Source organism: Polistes fuscatus, unplaced genomic scaffold, assembly GCF_010416935.1.
Source record: "Polistes fuscatus isolate 324 unplaced genomic scaffold, CU_Pfus_HIC Scaffold20, whole genome shotgun sequence".
Taxonomy (NCBI): Eukaryota; Metazoa; Arthropoda; class Insecta; order Hymenoptera; family Vespidae; genus Polistes; species Polistes fuscatus.
The window spans coordinates 3,262,254-3,282,336 of NW_025113097.1; the positions used below are offsets into that span (position 1 = coordinate 3,262,254).

General features: G+C 31.5%; 1 protein-coding gene across 1 annotated transcript in view; it reads left to right on the forward strand.

Annotated features, from left to right (window-relative positions):
- The window catches only part of LOC122517458 (roundabout homolog 2-like), a 207,748-nt gene that overhangs the window by 90,893 nt on the left and 96,772 nt on the right, over window positions 1–20,083 (forward strand). The window contains exon 3 of the mRNA XM_043635853.1: window positions 10,408–10,716. Within this exon, the coding sequence (XP_043491788.1) occupies window positions 10,408–10,716 (309 nt within the window). The remainder of the gene's footprint in view (window positions 1–10,407; window positions 10,717–20,083) is intronic.

Below are 20,083 nucleotides of genomic sequence, written 5' to 3' on the forward strand. Positions count from 1 at the left end.
TCTAGGGTCAATAAAATATTATTAAATAAAATAAATAAAATAAAATATTTATTTTATATTTATATAAAATATATAAATATATATATTTATATAAAATATATATAATATATTTATATAAAATAAAATAAAATAAATTAAAATTGTATAAAGTTATATATATAATACTGTAATATTTCAATATATATATGCAAGAATATTGTCACACGTGTGTATATACATATAAGTGTATGTAAGTAAAGCGAAGAAGGAAAATCGACATGTAATGGGGGTGTGCTGGCGTTATAGCCACTCGACTTCCTTCTTTTGGAAAAGTTTCCTCCATAACAATAAGCCCTCACATACACACATACACACACACACACACACACATATATATATTTACTCTTAGTACGCAGGAAAATCTTTCTCTCTTACTTTCTCTCTCTCTTTCTCTCTCTTCCCTCTTCACATGCCTTTCTCTTTCTCTTTCTCTTTTTCTCTCATTCTATCATTCCGTGTTGAACGATCGAACGTATCACGATCCAGAGAACGTGAATACGCGTTTAGATTCCGCGAATATTTCGATAATCCTCGTCGAGATGACAAGATGGTTGGCATAACTGCGACGCACGAGGCTGGAACTATTACACACGAGGAAGATTCTCTCTCTCTCTCTCTCTCACATCTCTCACATCTCTAAGACAGTAATTAGCCTCGTTCTTTTTACATTCAAAAATATTACGTACAAATTAGAAATGAAATTTAATATATGGAATTACGTTGGATACAATTCTACGTTGTTTAACTGTGCTTCTAGTAATAAACGATTATAATCTTAAAATATAAGATGATATATTTTAAAATATTATATATATTTATTTAAAATGTTAAAATGTATATGAATTAGTATTCGTTCTTTGAAGAAGTAGATAAGGATTAAAATGAAAATAAAATATTCGAGAAATGACGAATGAAAAAGAAAAAAGAAAAAGAGAGAATATTAAAATAAAACGAAAGAATATGGAGGAAAAATGTAAATAGAATGTTATCGCGTTTATTTCTCGTGTTTAATATTACGTTTTTTTTTTTCTTTTTTCTCTTCTTTTTTCTTTTTTCTTTTTTTTTTTTGCAGAACCGTAATTTCACGTTTCGCAAAAATACTCGCAGGTAAACAAAATTTTCATAATCCACGAAACTAACGAAATAAATTGTAGAGTATATTACTATAAAAGAAGGAAAAAAAACCACACACAAACGAACAAACAAATAAATAAAAATTAAATTTAATTAAGGGGTACGCGCAAGCTTTGACGAAATATTATATCTAATCAAAGAAAGAGAGATGGAAATGTTTTTATATATAGTAGAAAGGAATTAAAAAGAAAGAGAAAATAAGAACGAACGTCCATCCTCCGAAAAAAAAAAAAAAAGAAAAATTAGCAGCAGCAGCAGCGTCAGCAGCTCAATTTGGATGAAAGTTGGGTAGAGAAAATTGGTTTGATAAAAAAATTTCTCTGATCTTTGCGCGAAACAATATCAGTCTATATCATTATTATTATTACTTTTGCTTCGTGGATGCACTTATGGTAATTAAAAACGTCATAAAAGATCAGCTTGATTTTGAGATAATAGTTTATGAACTTTTAACACAGTCCGTCTAGTTCCATTAAACTTGTCGTCAATTTTTCTCGTCGATTTTTTACGACGTTTCGCACGTTTTTTTTTTTTCCTTTCGAATCGGTCAAGTAAATAAGAATCTCGATTAAGAAAAAAAAGAAAAAACTGGTGTGTACTTATGTACGCACGTAAGAAGTTATACTTCTTTGCCGTACCAAAATGAACATAACCTCAATAACCTCAAAAATAACTTTAATAAAAAACTTAAAAGAAAAAAATAACTTAAAAAACAAAATAATTATTATTATATATATATAAGAAAGATACAAAACAAAAAAAAACAAAAATATCAAAATATAGATATCAGTCCATACTAAATATAATGGGATATATCGAATTACTTTATGCGTCAACGGCCATGGCGCTGTGATAACATTGGTTCCCGCTCGATCATTTAAGTCAAGCAGCGCTGAGTACGATTAGTACTAGGATGGGTGACCGGCTTGAGAAAAATGGGAAGAAGAAGAGAAGACAACTTCATGCCCGTAAACTTGAAATCGTTTTGCCGCGCGTCATAAATATCGACAAACTTCATGGTGTCGTTTTTCCAGACGCTCGGAAAAAAATCACTCCCATCACATTTTCCCAACGAACCAAAAGAAGTATAATTTCAAAAATAAAATAAAATATATGACATAATATGTGATAATAAATAAAATTGATATGATACCATTTAGAGAAGTATCATATATAAACGTAATCACAGAGTGTAAAGTATAATATAACTAAAAAATTAAACATGTCATATTATTTATTCTACTTTGATCAAACACAGAAATTACACTCTCATGCGTCACACAACTTTTCTATTTCCTATCGATCTGAGGATATTTATTCTACGATGAAATTAACGGACGAATAGTTGCTCGGAGGGATGAGGTTAAAGTTGGGAAGTGGGGGGGGGACAAATGAATCAAACTTAATCCTAGACTTGATCCAGTCTCCTGTTACTTTGTACTCTAGAGACGAAACGTTGAAAGCAGGATAAATACGGATAGAAAAAGACATAGATAGATAGATAGGTAGATAGAAATAGATAGATATAGATAGATATAGATAGATAAAGAGAGAGAGAGAGATCGTTTTATAAATCGACGAGTCGAGAGATCGAGAATAGTTTGCATTTTCCCAACCGATCCGTAGCCATATTTATCGAAGCGTTAACGAGCTCAACGTTATAAAATAAATAATGACGCTGGTGCCTATGGTTTGTTAACGAAGGAAACTGGCTTATGTAACTTTACTCTCCTCTCGATATATCTAGCTTATCGCTGAATCGTATGTTTTTTTTTCTTTTCTTTTAATTTTTTTCTAAATTTCCATCGTTTGCTAGTATAGTTGTTGAGTGTACTATACCGTACGATACGCCGGGGTAAAGAAATAAACGATTGGTCAATAAAAGGGATAGATATGGGCAAAACTCGCGTGTATTCGATTGATTCTCAAAGCATGCATGTTCCCTACCATCGTTTATTTTTCCATGAAAAAACGTAATAAGCCTTGACGACTATTACTATTACTATTACTAATACTACTACTACTATTACTACCTTCCTTATGAGGATTCGTACGGGAATGGTAAAAGAGACGGAGAAGAAGAGAAAAAAATGAAAATAAAAAAAAAATGTAAATACGGAAGAAGAAAAAGGAAAATCAGAAAGGACGACGATGATCCAATCCTCCCCGCCCCCTTCCCTTTCCTTCGCTCCATCCTTCGCTTTCGTCGGATGGAAAAGTTTTTACGGCTAGATCTCGTTCGAGATTCCTCGCTTGTAAACATTATAGCATTATAAAATAAAAGAGAAGAGAGACGAAGAGAGAAAATATCGTACGCGCGGTTAAAAAAAAAAAAGAAAAAAAAAGGAAAAAGTTATGACGTAAAATCCAACATGGATGACATATACATTTTCACGGTTATATGTATATATTATATATATATATATAAATTCAATTTGCTATGTAGCCTGCGTAAACGGGCTCCAATGTATTTTCCCTGTGCTGTATAAAAGTACATCGAATGAATTTTCATCGGAATTTTAAAACAAGCCAGTTCGAAACGCGTGCAAAATCTGGCTTCTATCTCTCTCTCTCTCTCTCTCTCTGTCTCTCTGTCTCTCTCGTTCTCTTTCCAGTCGTCCAACGAATTGGACATTTTTCCCTTAATGATTCTCCAAATTCTATTGAAAATCAAGTTCACGCGTGGCCTGCTATGTAATTTTCTCGCGTAGAACAAAAAATTAAAAAGATAAAAAAAGAAAAAAAAGGAAAAGACTTGTATTTTTGTGATCCGTAAAAATGAAATTTCGATCGTACTTTAACTCACGAAGAATAACTTCAACGATGCGCGAATAAAGTATTTTATCCATTGTTCTTCCATCCCTTCGACTCAACCCCACAGCCACCCCCACTTTCCGCCAACCGACTTCGAAGGGTAATATAATGGAATTTAATTTATATCAAAATTGAGTTTCAAATAGTTTTTCTTCGTTGAACGAATGAATTTTTATAAAATATATATATATATTATATTGTTCGATATTTTGTTAACATGCTAGGATTGTTAGGATCTTTTTGTATACACCTGTACACACTCACACATACGTGATTTATATATATATATATATATGTAATTGTTAAGGAAAACAAAGGAATTCCAAAGAACAATCTTTATAAAATATATATATTATATTGTTCGATATTTTTTTTAATACGCTAGGATTGTTAGGATCTTATTGTATACACCTGTACACACACATACGTGATTTTTTTATATATGTAATTGTTAAAGAAAACGAAGGAATTCCAAAGAACAATCTTTATAAAATATATATATTGTTCGATATTTTTTTAACACGCTAGGATTGTTAGGATCTTTTTGTATACACCTGTACACACACACATACGTGTTTTTTTTATATATATATGTAATCGTTAAAGAAAACGAAGGTATTCCAAAGAACAATCTAATCCGTCAGTAGATTGCTTACGCCAACGCTTCTAATCGCAAACACTCGTTTGAAATGTATACCTATACACACGTAGAACATACAACGTGTGTAAAGGTAGAGAAGAGAAGAGAACAACGAGCTTCCCAAGTCCTCGTTCTCTTTTAGTTATGACCGTAGTTGGTCGAAGCCGTTGTTAGACCTTCGAGGTAGAAAACGTCTTTCTTTCTACACCCGTATTTGGCACTCGGTGAACGTATCGATGTTTCCTCCTGACAACGAAAGATTGTAGTTACGCATTGTGAAAAGCGATAATAACGTCTTGCCGAGGTTTACATTTGTAACCATTTTTTCTTTTTATCGAGTTTATCTTTTAACGTTTGTTCCATAGAAATCAAAGATAACGATACACGATGATGTATATAACGTGATTCACGTTTTAGATATATTATCTTCAAATAGTGTCATCTTTTTTTTCCTCTCTCTCTTTTTATCTAAATTCATTATTTTACCATTTATACATATGAGCCGTTTATTTTGAAAGTGGCCTAACTCCATTTAACCTTAAATTGAGATATTTAAGGGTTTGTGTTTCAATGCAATTCAAAATATACGTAAAGAATAACAATGAGTTATGTTGCTTAAGTGTATCTAAAGGTGTTCAATTTACAGTTCCTATTAAAATAATGGCAATTATTAAGTGAATAATATGCGTTTTCTTATCAAGAATGGAGTTAGGCCACTTTCAAAATTAACAACCAGATTCGTTATAAAATTTGAAGGAACCGAAGTCCATTCAACATAATTTAAGATGCTTCAAATTGCGAAAAAACAATACTTATTTTATTTTACATATCTTTATAACACTTTAAAAATATAAATTATGCGATTCGAAACATTTTTTACAAACGTAAATTACAAAACAATTTTTTATTTTTTTTCATTTTGTTTATGCGAAAGGGATTATAAAGAAATCACGATGTTCCGGTGGTATATATCGTAATAAGTCAATTATGTCCTTGAATTTTGCGGTTGTAATTTGTCTTATATTTTTATACAGTGATGTCATATAATATTTTCGAACTTTTTTGGTCTACCCCGACGTGGTATTAAATTCAGGACTTTCAATTTTCGTACTCATTCATTGACGTCTTATAGAAAATTTTATACGGTTCATTTCTGACAAAACGCATCCAACATATTTTTAACCAGTATATTGGTTCTCCGTTAGAATTCTTGACCCTTTTAAAAATTGCGTCTTCTAATAATTTTGTTCATACAAAATCTTCTTGTCTCATTTCATGTACAATAAAGTTATTACCTTTCCGACACTTTTTGATAATATTGTAATAATCCCGGGGGACAAACAGTAAATTATTTTTATTTAATGCCATTTCTACCACACCAAAATCTCTACTCCTAATGGAGTTAGGCCACTTTCAAAATAAACGGCTCATATAATAATTCGAGCGATATATTTTCTCACAATACTTTCCTATATATATATATTTAAATACGTATGTAGGTACTTAGATGAATTGAGAAAAAAAGAATAGGTTTTGTACGTCGTTGCAAATAGTGTCATCTTTTTTTTCCTCTCACTCTTTTTATTTAAATTCATTATTTTACCATAGATACATATAATAATTCAAGCGATATATTTTCTCACAATACTTTCCTATATATATATATTTAAATACGTATATAGGTACTTAGATGAATTGAAAAAAAAAGAATAGGTTTTGTACGTCGTTGCAAATAGTGTCATCTTTTTTTCCTCTCTCTGTTTTTATCTAAATTCATTATTTTACCATATACATATATATGGTAAAATGTATAATATAAAAATATAAAATAATAATATATATAAAAAATATAAAATAATATATATATAATAAATATAATATAAAATATATATATATATAATAATTCAAGCGATATATTTTCTCACAATACTTTCATATATATATATATTTAAATACGTATGTAGGTACTTAGATGAATTGAAAAAAAGAATAGGTTTTGTACGTCGTTGCAAATAGTGTCATCTTTTTTTTCCTCTCTCTGTTTTTATCTAAATTCATTATTTTACCATAGATACATAATAATTCAAGCGATATTTTCTCACAATACTTTCCTATATATATATATTTAAATACGTATATAGTTACTTAGATGAATTGAGAAAAAAAGAATAGGTTTTGTACATCGTTGCAACATCGCGATGATTTACAATTTGCAACGGTTAGGAAAAGGCAAAACGGCTATGGTGTAATCGCGTGTAATTAGGCAGCCGATCGGTCTCGTGTTATTAGAGACGTCGTTTAAGCGTTACTTGTACCAGTCGTTCGAAGTTAAAGGGTTCGAGAGAGAGAGAGAGAGAGTGTTGGTCGTTTCGTAGGCGGTCGTCGTTGGAAAAAAAAAGGGAGATTGGGACGGGGTGGGAGGGGTCAAAAAGAAAATAAAAGAGGGAAAGACAGACCACGCCCGTGGATGTCGTGGATGAACATTCAATCGTTCGTAAACGTGTTTCTTCTATCTAAGTTTTTAATGAAAACACAACGTAAAAATAACGCGTCTAAGTTATTTTAACGATCGATTATTTTGTAACAAATGTACGTGCGAGAATTCATTTGTCAATTGTTTCTCGATTAACTGTAATAGTAACAACGAGTAATAAATAAAAATACGAGTAATTTCGCGTTAGAAATTTATCGATGGAATATTTGAGAAATCATTTGTAACCGTACCCATACGGTATAGTTGTTCAGAATTAGTTTCGTTCATTGCTATGGTATAAATTCGAAACCTTGTAAACTTACACGATCGATTCCATTACCCATACGTACGTTTGTCAGGTATTACGCTTTTACGAAAGGTAATCGAGAATCAATCCCCCTAGGTGGGAAGACTAGGAGACCCTTGACGGGGTCTCTGATCCGAGTAGAAGAAAAACTTGAAAGTTAGGCTACGAACTATTTCGTAACGAGTTCCTTTATCCACGGAAAACGATTGTTTTTCTTACATTTTATTTTTCTCTTATTTCCGACCTCTCCATGGTGTTGTTTCTCATGAATAAAATAAGCTTTGGGTATCGAGTTTGAGTGCGGTCTTACATTATTTACGCAAGATTGAAACAATAAATGACAAAGTAAAGTATACCGATGAAGATTTAATGCATACTCGCATATCGTTCAATCACACTTACGATCACTTTCTTTTTCGTTTTTTTTTTTTTTATTTGTTTAAATAAATCATTCGTTCGGATATATTTCTATTTCTTTTTTTTTTCTTTGTTTTAAATTAATATCTTAAAATGTATTTCGCGTTTCGTAATCTGTTAAAATAATGAATCAGTAAGTACCGTACAAATCCAAGTTTACTCTTTTATAAAATATATGAATATTAAATTATTAGAATGATCCTACGAGCTTAATTGAAGCTGGGATTATCTCCTTGTAGTTCGATGTTACGTGTACACCAATAACACGAATACTATTTTACCACTAATTGGCCGTATTGTATATATTTCATATGTGATTTTCGAAGAAACGTTAATTAATGTACGATAGATGGATACGCGTACGTGATGTAAAAGAAAAGAATTAAAAAAAATAATAATAACAAAACTGAATGAAAAAGAAAAAGAGAACAAGGCAAAAAACGTTACATTAATTGCGATTGATTTCAACATGGACTCTCTTAAAAGTTTTCGCGATCATTTGTTATTGCGATCATTTATCGAAAAGATGGAAACAATTTTCGTTGGATGCGATCGGACCCAATGACCCGGTGATAAAAATCATTGGAATAACAATGCAAAACCGCTGAAAAAAAACATATTCAAAAATTAGATTAAAAAGAAAAAAAAAACCACGATGGCGTGGGTGTCTATTCTTATACGAGTAGCCGGAAATCACGGGGCTATAAAATGAAACGATTTCATGGTAATTTCCATATCGAATCCGGGCAAACCGGCGTGAAATAAAAGCGTCAACCGGTAGACGATCGATTTCTAACGAATGAGATTTCGCGTGTCCGGAAATACCTCGATGATGCGTAGTTACGCGTCATTTAATTTCAAAGTTCAAAAAGTATGATCGTAGAACGAAAACGAAGGGTTTAAAGGTAACTTACTTATGGTGTTATAGCGGTAGGAGGAAACATAACGTTCTGATTTCTTTTTTACCTTGTACAATTTTTCTATGATACATTTATTAATTTTTTAATTAATATTTTGGACATATACCAAACGATCATTTGAATCCTGACGCTCTCTAATTTCTATCTTTCACTATAACATATATTACTTACTATAATATACTATACTATACTATACTATACTATAATATACTATAGTATGTAATATATGTTAGTATATTATTACAGTAAAACCTCTTTTTGTGCGATGGATAGGGACCGCGTAAAAGAAATCGTACAAAAAAATATTCGGTAATTTTATAAATACTTACATATTATAAACAACTTTGTACGATATACTACCTAATTTTTTTTTTATGCGGCGGACAGGGACCGCATAAAAAAAGTCGCACTTAGAAAATACATCAATTATTTGCGAAATATAGATGTGAAAATGCTTTCAATCAAATTAAATAATTGTTAGGAGATTGTTTAAATCAGATGAACAGCGTCGCGAAGTCCGGATACACCGTCGTCAAGGAGACGATGTAATCAGAGTTCGTCCACACATGTATATGTACATTGAAAGAAAACATAAAACTGGTAGCAACGCTGCTGAGATTTAGATACCGCATAAAAATAAATCGCACAAAACAAATCGCACAAAAATAAAATCGTATAAAAAAGGACCGCACAAAAAGAGGTTTTACTGTATATATGTGAGGTTTTGAATTGTTTAAGAAGTATAGATATGAATGTGTGAATGGTATGAGTATAGAGTGATTGAAAGAAATGAAAGAATGCATCCGGTCGAGGATAAAGAAAGAGCGTTAGATAAGAATATTAGTTTTAGGTATAAGGTTACGCCGTCTGAACTTGTCGCTTTTGTATAGCTACATCGAAGCCTCCCGAACGTTCTCGATAATGTGAAATACCGGAAAAGCCTTTGTGCGCGGTTTGGAATGATCGAGAAGTTTCCAGGGAGATGACGAGAAACAACGGAAGACGATGGAGGGGATGTAGGGTATAAGTAGGCGACGGAAAGGACTGGCTGTGCGTTTTTCTGTGAGTTCGGTAATAATTGACGATTGATAAGTGTAACGAAGAGTACGGAAGACAACGGGGAATGGCGAAGGATTACGATAGGCGACGACGAGTCGGGTTCGGGTGTTCCTTGCGGTTGTTTTCGGACGTAGGGAGTTACACTTATTGTTAGCATTGGATCATTGGATTATAGATACGTACCATTTTATTTTTCTTACAAACATTATACCTTGTTAGTATTTATTAATAATTAAATACTTTACTATTACTATTACCATTATAAATAAATATCTTATCTCTATACGTAAATCTTAGATATATATAGTATATATTATATATTATATTATATATATAGTATATTATTATAATATATATATATATAGTATATTACATACTATACTAATGGCCAAATTTCACTGGGCTATAACATATATTACATACTATAACATATATACATATAAAATTGACCACATGTTTTAAATTTTGGTTTGTTTCAAATACGAGATACGAGGTATCTTTAAAATGAAAAAAAAAAAAATATATATAATATAAGATAGACGGGTTGCGAGGTTTCACACGTTCCGGTCATTTACAAAAGAACCTTTTCCATCTTTTGTTTCAGGGCAACTACGATCGCCACGGATAACGGAACATCCATCGGACATAATCGTGGCAAAGCACGAGCCGGTGACGTTGAACTGCAAGGCCGAGGGTAAACCGGATCCCGTGATAGAATGGTATAAGGATGGTGAGCTCGTGCAGACGTCACCAGGGGACGCCAAGTCCCACCGGGTGCTCCTTCCCACGGGATCCCTATTCTTTCTTCGTGTTATGAACGGGAAGAAGGAACAGGACGGTGGTGTTTATTGGTGCGTCGCAAAGAATCAAGCTGGCTCTGTACCTAGCAGGAATGCTACCCTCACCGTAGCTGGTAAGCAAATCACATTTGCTTTTTCTTTTTCTTTTTCTTTTTCTTTTTATTTTCAAATTTATTTTTCATCGTTATCATTATTTTCATCGTTATTATTATTGTTGCTATTGTTCTCGTTATCCGTGCTATTCCTTTTTACAATTTTACGATTATTCGGGTATAATATAAATACACTATGTTGTATAACGCGTATAAAATAACCGATGGATATAAACATTTAACATCGATATGTAATTGTTGAGGGAATAAGAAAGGTGTTTGCTAAAAGAAGGAAAAAAATTAAAAAAAAAAGAGAGAGAGTTAAATTACTTGCCGATTCTCTCGTTTACTCTCTGTTACGAACGAATTCTTTTGCGAGAGACGTTGCAATAATAATACCGATAACAATAACGCCCGCAGGTATTAACAATAACGATAATAACGGCGTTTTTCTATTGTTGCTCGCTTCCGTTACTTCGAAATAATAATAATAATAAATTTAAACAAAAAGAAAAAAAGGAGGAGAACACGCTAGATATTAATTAACGTACGAACAATTGCACATCCTTCAGAAACTAATAATCAAAATAATAATAATAACAATAATAACGAGAGATATCCATAAAGAGAGAGAGAGAGACAATATGATCTCTCTCATTCTCTCTCGTTACGAAAATTGATTCGAGTGGAAGGAAAGTATTAAAAATAAAAAAAAAATAGAGTAGAATGGGCAGTGGTAATAGGCGGGGCGGAGTGAGGGTTGGGGGGTCAGAGGGTTGGGTGGAGAAACGAGACAAAGGATACGCGGTACGCATCAGCAATGACTAAACACACGTCGCAACGTGTGTGGGTGTAACCACGGGAAAATCACGTGACACGCGTAAGCAATGTTGGTCCATTAGTGGCGGCGATTCGCGCGATTAGGTAGGCCTTACCGTCTCAAGTTCTGTCCAAAGACGAGAGAGAGAGAGAGAGAGAGAGAATAACTTAGGCCACGACCAACAATAATATTTTCTTCTCTCCTTTTTGTCGTATCGCAGCTATGTGGGTGGTAGTGGTGGGGGTGATGGGGATGGTTTCAGCCAACTCGAGTGTTTAACATTTCTTTCTTTCATTTTATTTGATTTTATTTCTCTCCTCCTATATCTTATACGCGTTTAGTTTTTTTCTATTTTTATTCTAAAATTATATTGATACGCGTATTATACGATAAATATAATATTAAATAATTATTATTAATATATAATAATTATTTAATATTATAAAATTTTATATATAATATAAATATATTAAATAATTATTATATATAATAATATATAATAATTATTTAATATTATAAAATATTATATAAATTAATATATATTTATATGATAAATATAATATTAAATAATTATTATTAATATATATATTCGGCATATTAAGAAAAACAAAAATGATTCAATTCACGTACATTTGACGATATTCCGTTAAGAGTTCAATGCGCGTACGTTTTTTTTTTGTTTTACAAAGCAGGATATGTCAAACGCTATAAACTTTTTGTTCATTCATTTGCTTTTAACTCTTCCCCATGACGTTTGAAATGAAAGGATAAGATCATTCTCTCTCGCAAATCCAAGATAGGCTATTCATTATTTGCATAACGCCAAAGATGAATCTTGGGTTTGTAGTTGGTGTCCCTTCGAATTCCTCTTTTTTCATTCTTTTTGTCTGTGTTCTCTTTCTAAAAGATATATATATAAAGAGACAGAGAAGCCTTTAAGGTTTATAAAAGGCATCGGACTCAAGGATACCAGGCGCGCATATTGATATGAAAAGACATTTCGCGCGTCTCTCGCAGGTTGTGCACCGCATGACGAAGATAAGACGAGATGGTGGTGCGTTCTTCGTGGTGCGAGTTCAACCCATGGAAATGGAAAGAAGAAGAGAAACAAATATGTATATAGGGAAAGATATAAAAGAAGGGATGGTATATAAATGGGTGGGACACGTGAAAAGGAAAATGCAGAAGCTCGTTTCGTGTAAAGGATTAACGATAGAAACGTGTGTGTGTGTGTTTGTGTATTTACTTATGCACAATACATTTATCTATATATATAGATATATTTAATAATTCATTCTATTGTTTCAAAATTTAATTCATTCTTTATTTATAGATATAGTAGATAAATTTTATATTTATATTTATATAGATATTAATATTGTAAACTTATAACAAAACTATTTCACAAACAGTGAATTAATATACAATCAATTAATATACGTCATGAGTTAATTCAAACTAGTCTCTATAGAAAATTATTTATATATAGGTACATTCATAAATCTTATTTAAATATTCTATACATTCTATATAAATAGAAATGCGTAGGTTAATATGTATATTTAAATAATTCATTTTATTTATAAACATACACACACATATATATATAAACCGTCCACTAATAAAAAGAGAAAAAATAGATTTACTTAATCACCCACGTTTATAAATCTGATATAAATGTTCCACCCGTCAATTATGATTATTTATGATACTCGTTAAAAATACTTAAAATGATGATCTAACTTATTCGAACTATTATTATTAAACCCCACCCCCTTAGTCCAAAAAAAAAAAATACGAATATTATGTATGGCGTGGAAAAACTTTGGTTTGAAATGAAATTTTGTCAAATTCGTTGGCAAATAATACTTGTGCTTAATTCGAGATACGTGCATCCTTTTTTTTACTCGTTAACAAACATCACGTTTGTTTTACGTACTCACCTCTAAGGCTACGCCTTATTACGCCTCGAATTCCGTCCTGCATGAGATACATCGAACTCGTGGACACTCTCTCTCTCTCTCTCTCTCTCTCTCTCTCTCTCTCTCTCTCTTTATGTATGTGTGTGCGTATATATGTCGTGTCATGTACATAACTTGAGAGAGTATAATACTATACCGGATTTCGATCGTCGACACGGCACCCACCCGGTCCGTAGGCGATACACCGATAAAAGCAGAAACCGGTTTCCACGTGTTGCTGCCAACGACGACGACGCCGACGACGACGACCATGACGACCATGACGACGATGACGACTAAGAGGAAAGACGAGAGTACATTTATTGCTTTCTCTCTCTCTCTCTCTTTATTTCTTTCTTTTTCTGTTTTTGTGCGTTGCTTGGCTCACCGAGAAACGGGAAAAACGCGTAAAAGCTTCCGAGACTGAGATCTCGACACTTTCATATATTTTTTTTTCTTTTTTCTTTTTTTTCCCTTCCTTTTCCTACCCCTCGTTTTTATATTTTTCTTTTTCTTTTTATTTTTCTTTTAACACTTTTACACCTTCATTTGCCCTAAGGTATTTTGATGTAGAAAATTCGTGACAATTTTTCTTTATTTTAGATACGCGTGTCAATTGTTCCCGATTAAATTATCATTTAATGTTTAAACCGTTTGAGTACGGTATGCATATCTAACTATTGCAATCGCTGAAAACTTTATGATTCTTCTGTCAAGGCAATTTTTATTTGGATAAAATAAAAGCATAACAATAAAAGAAAAAATGTCATGAATTTATTATCACGTCAGGGTAGACCAAGAAAGTTCGAAAATATTGTATTGACACCATTGTATAAAAATATAAGACAAATTACAACCGCAAAATTCAAGGACATCAAAAATATTTTGAATCGCATAATTTATGTTTTTAAAGTGTTATAAAGATATGTTAAATAAAATAAGTATTGTTTTTTCGCAATTTGAAGCATCTTAAATTATGTTGAATGGACTTCGGTTCCTTCAAATTTTATAACGAATCTGGTTGTTCATTTTGAAAGTGGCCTAACTCCATTCTTGGTAAGAAAACGCATATTATTCACTTAATAATTGCCATTATTTTAATAGGAACTGTAAATTGAACACCTTTAGATACACTTAAGCAGCATAACTCATTGTTATTTTTTACGTATATTTTTAATTGCATTGAAATACAAACCCTTAAATATCTCAATTTACGTATAAATGGACTTAGGCCATTTTCAAAATAAACGGCTCATATATGCACGAATTGCATTCAAAGGGTTCATATTTTTGTTCGATTAAGGGGTTATACGCAGTTAGAATTTTAAAAAAATCGATTTTTTTTTTTTTTCATTTTCGGAATGTACATATATTTAAGTATATTCTTTGAAAATTTCAAATCGATCCGACAAATATTCTTCACTTCATGTAAGCTGCAAACAAAAATTTTTAACTATGCGTAAACGTCTCTTTGAAACTTTAAACGCGTTTTTCTCAAAACGGTATTTTCAAAGTCGGTGATCTCGATTTTTCAAAAACGGCTTAACCGATCGGTTTCGAATTTTTACACAATCTTCTTAGATATATTCCTCAGGTATTAAGTATAAGGAATAATTTTTAAAAAATTTATTACTATTTTTTTGTAACAATTTAGAGCGAAAATTTTAGTCAAAAACAATAACTTTTTTTCAAATAGACGCCATTTTGTCAAAAATCAAAATTTTTATTATTCCTTGGTTTTAATACCTGCATTAATCTATCCTTTAAAAGAATCCACCATATTTTTTAATTTCAATAATCCAAACCGCCAAAATGAAGATCACCGCCAAACGTCTTTTTTTAGAGGACGTTCAGGAAATCATCTACAGGAGCGGTGCAGATTAATATTTTGACATAATCGACGCGCTATTGTATTCTCAAAAGTTGGCTCTATTTGAATTACCATCACTTTTGTTTGAGAAATAAAAACTGTTTCTAGAAAAAATTCATGAAAATACGTCTTTTTCGAGCCTCGCAACTGCGTATAACTCCTTAATTGTAAGTAAAATTAGATCGAACTTTCATACGTAATATGATAGATTGGTAAACGTATAGCGTATCGCGAGAGAATTTATATATTTTATTTTTATTTGAAAGAATATTTCAATTCCCCATCTTGGACGCAATTTTCTAAGAATCGTATTTTAAAATTAGACCTTTCCTTTTTTTTCTTTTCTAGATAAGAAAGTTAAATCTGTCTTGAGAAAAGAACTAATCGAATCTCGATATTCAGTTGGCCACATAGAAGAACGTAATGATTTTTCATTTGATCAATTAAGATATTTTCGTATAAAAATCACGACACTCGTGCTCGTATATATTTTTCAGACAAATTTTTAATAATTAATAATTTCTATATAAAAAGTCTGAAGAGTTTTAACATAAATTTTTGTATACCGAAGCGAACTTATAAATCGTCTTATACATTTACTAGAATATACCGGTCCAAAATTAGTAACAATTTTGTTAAAAATGTCTCCTATTTTTCGAAAGGGCTTCGTCTTCGCGACTGATTTCAATCTAACATTAGTCGATCAAGTTAATTTTCGATAAAACTAATCAAATCTCGATATTCGTAGGATATCGATAAAAGATATCATAACATAATATTCGTGACTATTTTTTGATCTTACTTATCAATATTCGAAAAGGTCTCTCGATCCAATATCGAATTACGAATAGGATTAACGTTCCAAAAAAAAAAATAAAAAAAATAAATCAGTGCATTTTATACAACTGGAACAAAATTCCGTGTACTTAATCGTTAACTGTAATCGTTTTTTATTTATACTATTATCATATCATAAAATCCCGAACGCGTAAAATATTTTCCAATTAATTAATAATATTTCCTACGGTAATATTGTCGCGTCTAATTATAATCCATCGGTTGTTAATGGTAAAATTAGAACTTGCCTACTTGATAAGGTTAATCAAAGTTCGATGTTCGAAAGCCACATAACGTAACATGATGTTACGTTAGCAGTTTCTAAACCAGGATCGGATGAATTTCTGTCTACGTAACTAACATCGTTAATAACCATAACTAAATACACAACAGACCCGTTTCACATCCGTTTCAATCCTTAAAACGAAAACTGACTCTATCGAAGTTACGTTGAACTAAGGAGACCCCGATAAATCACGATGAAACGTAATCGAGCTATCTTCGTCTAGATCTGTATTCGGCAAACAATGGTTGAACAGGCACCGTGAAATTACACCGTTTCGAAGCATTCGATAGACGTTATACCGAACTATACGGATTGTGCGGTCCTATAGATGCCAATCAACCCGACTCACAATCCCATACAATTCACGTTCAATCGACTGTGTTTTTTACCTATTTCAAAGAGAAACGACATATTCTTAATTCCCCCTGTGTATTATTCTCTTTTACTCGCTCGCAATTCGTCATTTTTTTTTTCCTATTTTCCTTTTCAAAATCATATCTTTTATATAATATAACCATAGAAATCATTTTGACAACACTTTCGTTTATTCTCAACGTATCATTATACATCATTCAAAGTATACTTTCTATACAATTATCGCAATTATCTATTAAGATAATAAGATAAGAACATTCGAGGATGAACATTTCTATCTTAGATTAACCCTTTTACAAGTGACTACCGTGTATAAACTCAGAACGTATTAGCTATGGGATATACTAATTACTAAACGACTAAATACTGACTATTACCGGCCAACTACGAACGAGCTTACGCGTTTGTTTCTCATAGGATGTCGTGACTGTTTAGGAGCTTTGCTATTTTCACGTATATACATATATACATATATATATATACTACTCATACGCACATAACACACACATATATACAATATATATACAAAGACAAAAGAGACGTGTTTCTCTTAAGTCAAAGTCCTATGTCATATCGTGCCGAGAAACGCGCTATGACCTTTATAAACGCGATTCTCAGGTATATGCTAGGTACATATACATAGACATTTGTGGGTAGAGAAGGAAGAGAAACAGGAAGATAGACTCGTATTGTGTCTAACGAGGCGAGCTATCGCTGTCGTAGCTCCGCGTAATTTCGCTTTCCCAGGAAGAGAGAGAGAGAGAGAGTAGGATAAGGTTTTAGTGCGCGTTTATCATCGGTGCAACGAGTTCGTGTCGAGGGACGTGTACGTTACGTGGGATAAACGAGAACGATGTTAGCTTGAGAAAGGATTGTCATTTTGTTTTCCACTCTTTCAGAAAAATTCAATAGAAAAATGATGAAAGAGAAATAGCGTGGAAGATTTAATCTTAAAATTGATATCGTTATCATTCGAAGTGACAAAATTTTGACATTAAAAATTGTCTAAGGAAAGTATATTTTAATCATTTATAATTGAGTTGTTTATTTTGAAAGTGGCCTAACTCCATTTGTCAATTATTTCCGGTTACCCACGGTAACATGTACAGCTTCAAATTATCTATCAATAAAGCATTTAAGATTTTTATATTCCGAGTAAATACGGTCATTCTGGACACATAAGTTTTCAGAGTTAGTTGAATTACTGAACCGTTTATTTTGAAAGTGGCCTAACTCCATTAGGAGTAGAGATTTTGGTGTGGTAGAAATGGCATTAAATAAAAATAATTTACTGTTTGTCCCCCGGGATTATTACAATATTATCAAAAAGTGTCAGAAAGGTAATAACTTTATTGTACATGAAATGAGACAAGAAGATTTTGTATGAACAAAATTATTAGAAGACGCAATTTTTAAAAGGGTAAAAATTCTAACGGAGAACCAATAAACTGCTTAAAAATATGTTGGATGCATTTTGTCAAAAATGAACCGTATCAAATTTTCTATAAGACATCAATGAATGAGAACGAAAATTTGAAAGTCCTGAATTTAATACCACGTCGGGGTAGACCAAGAAAGTTCGAAAATATTATTGACATCACTGTATAAAATATAAGACAAATTACAACCGCAAAATTTAAGGACATAATTGACTTATTACGATATATACCACCGGAACATCGTGATTTCTTTAAACCCCTTTCACATAAACAAAATGACAAAAATAAAAAATTGTTTTGTAATTTATGTTTGTAAAAAATGTTTCGAATCGCATAATTGATGTTTTTAAAGTGTTATAAAGATATGTAAAATAAAATAAGTATTGTTTTTTTCGCAATTTGAAGCATCTTAAATTATGTTGAATGGACTTCGGTTCCTTCAAATTTGATAACGAATCTGGCTGTTAATTTTGAAAGTGGCCTAACTCCATTCTTGGTAAGAAAACGCATATTATTCACTTAATAATTGCCATTATTTTAATAGGAACTGTAAATTGAACACCTTTAGATACACTTAAGCAACATAACTCATTGTTATTCTTTACGTATATTTTGAATTGCATTGAAACGCAAACCTTTAAATATCTCAATTTAAGGTTAAATGGAGTTAGGCCACTTTCAAAATAAACAGCTCAATTATATTATTCGTATATATCATATTAATGAATTATTCTGTAGATTATCTAGATAATGTGCAGATTAATTAAAGTGATCATTAGATGATTCATTTCTCGAATTATTTGAATAATTTACAGATTACATTTGCTGAAACAACAGCAACGTTTCTCCAAGCTGACGATGAGAAAGAAATTCCTAATTCCGTGTGATGAAATCTCGAGAAGATCGATCGGTGTAAATCGATTTATTTAGAAACGAATTTAGAAAGAAATAAAAGCGGATATTAGGTTCGTTAAGATACGAAGACGTTTGTTCGTGAAACGATACTTACCTATACTTCGTAGCAACAACTCTCAAGTTACCAGCTTGATTCGAAGGATCATTGGTACGGAGAGAAGAATGTTAGAGGGGTGCGTGCTACCCTAAAACTTCGTTAGGGTATTTCGAATACTTCGACCCCAAATTCGTTGTTACTGTTGAACCCATTATTCTTCTTTCGGATACTCTACTTTTATTTTCTTTACTCTTTATTAACATTCATGAATGTTTGAAACGTTTGTATCGATCCTTTCTTATAATCAATTTCAGATTTCGTAAATTGTCCGAGTGTTAATGTATTGAATATATATATAAAACAACTATCATATCATAACTTACAATTATATATTATATTATTAATTATATTATTATTATATATTATATTATATTATCATATTATATATTTAATAATATAATAATAAATTTTAAATTATATATATATTATATTATTATTATATATTTAATTATATATTAAAATTGTGTCACCGATAAAAAGTATATTGCTTGCTATCGTACAACGAAAATTCTCCTCCTCCTCCCCTCAAAACAAAAATATAAAACAATTCAACGATAAACCGAAATATAGGTTTATAAAATAAGAAACACTACTCGTCGTAAACAATATCACGCAAATTTACCTAATCTAACATATATTCAACGAATCCCCCAAAAAAAAGAAAAAAATAAAACAAAAAAAAAGAAAAACAGGTATACATATAATATAATCTAACGATAGCTAGCTCGGATATACCAAGTTACGAATGGAATCTCAAGTAGGTCTAGCCCCCATAAATAAAACATGTT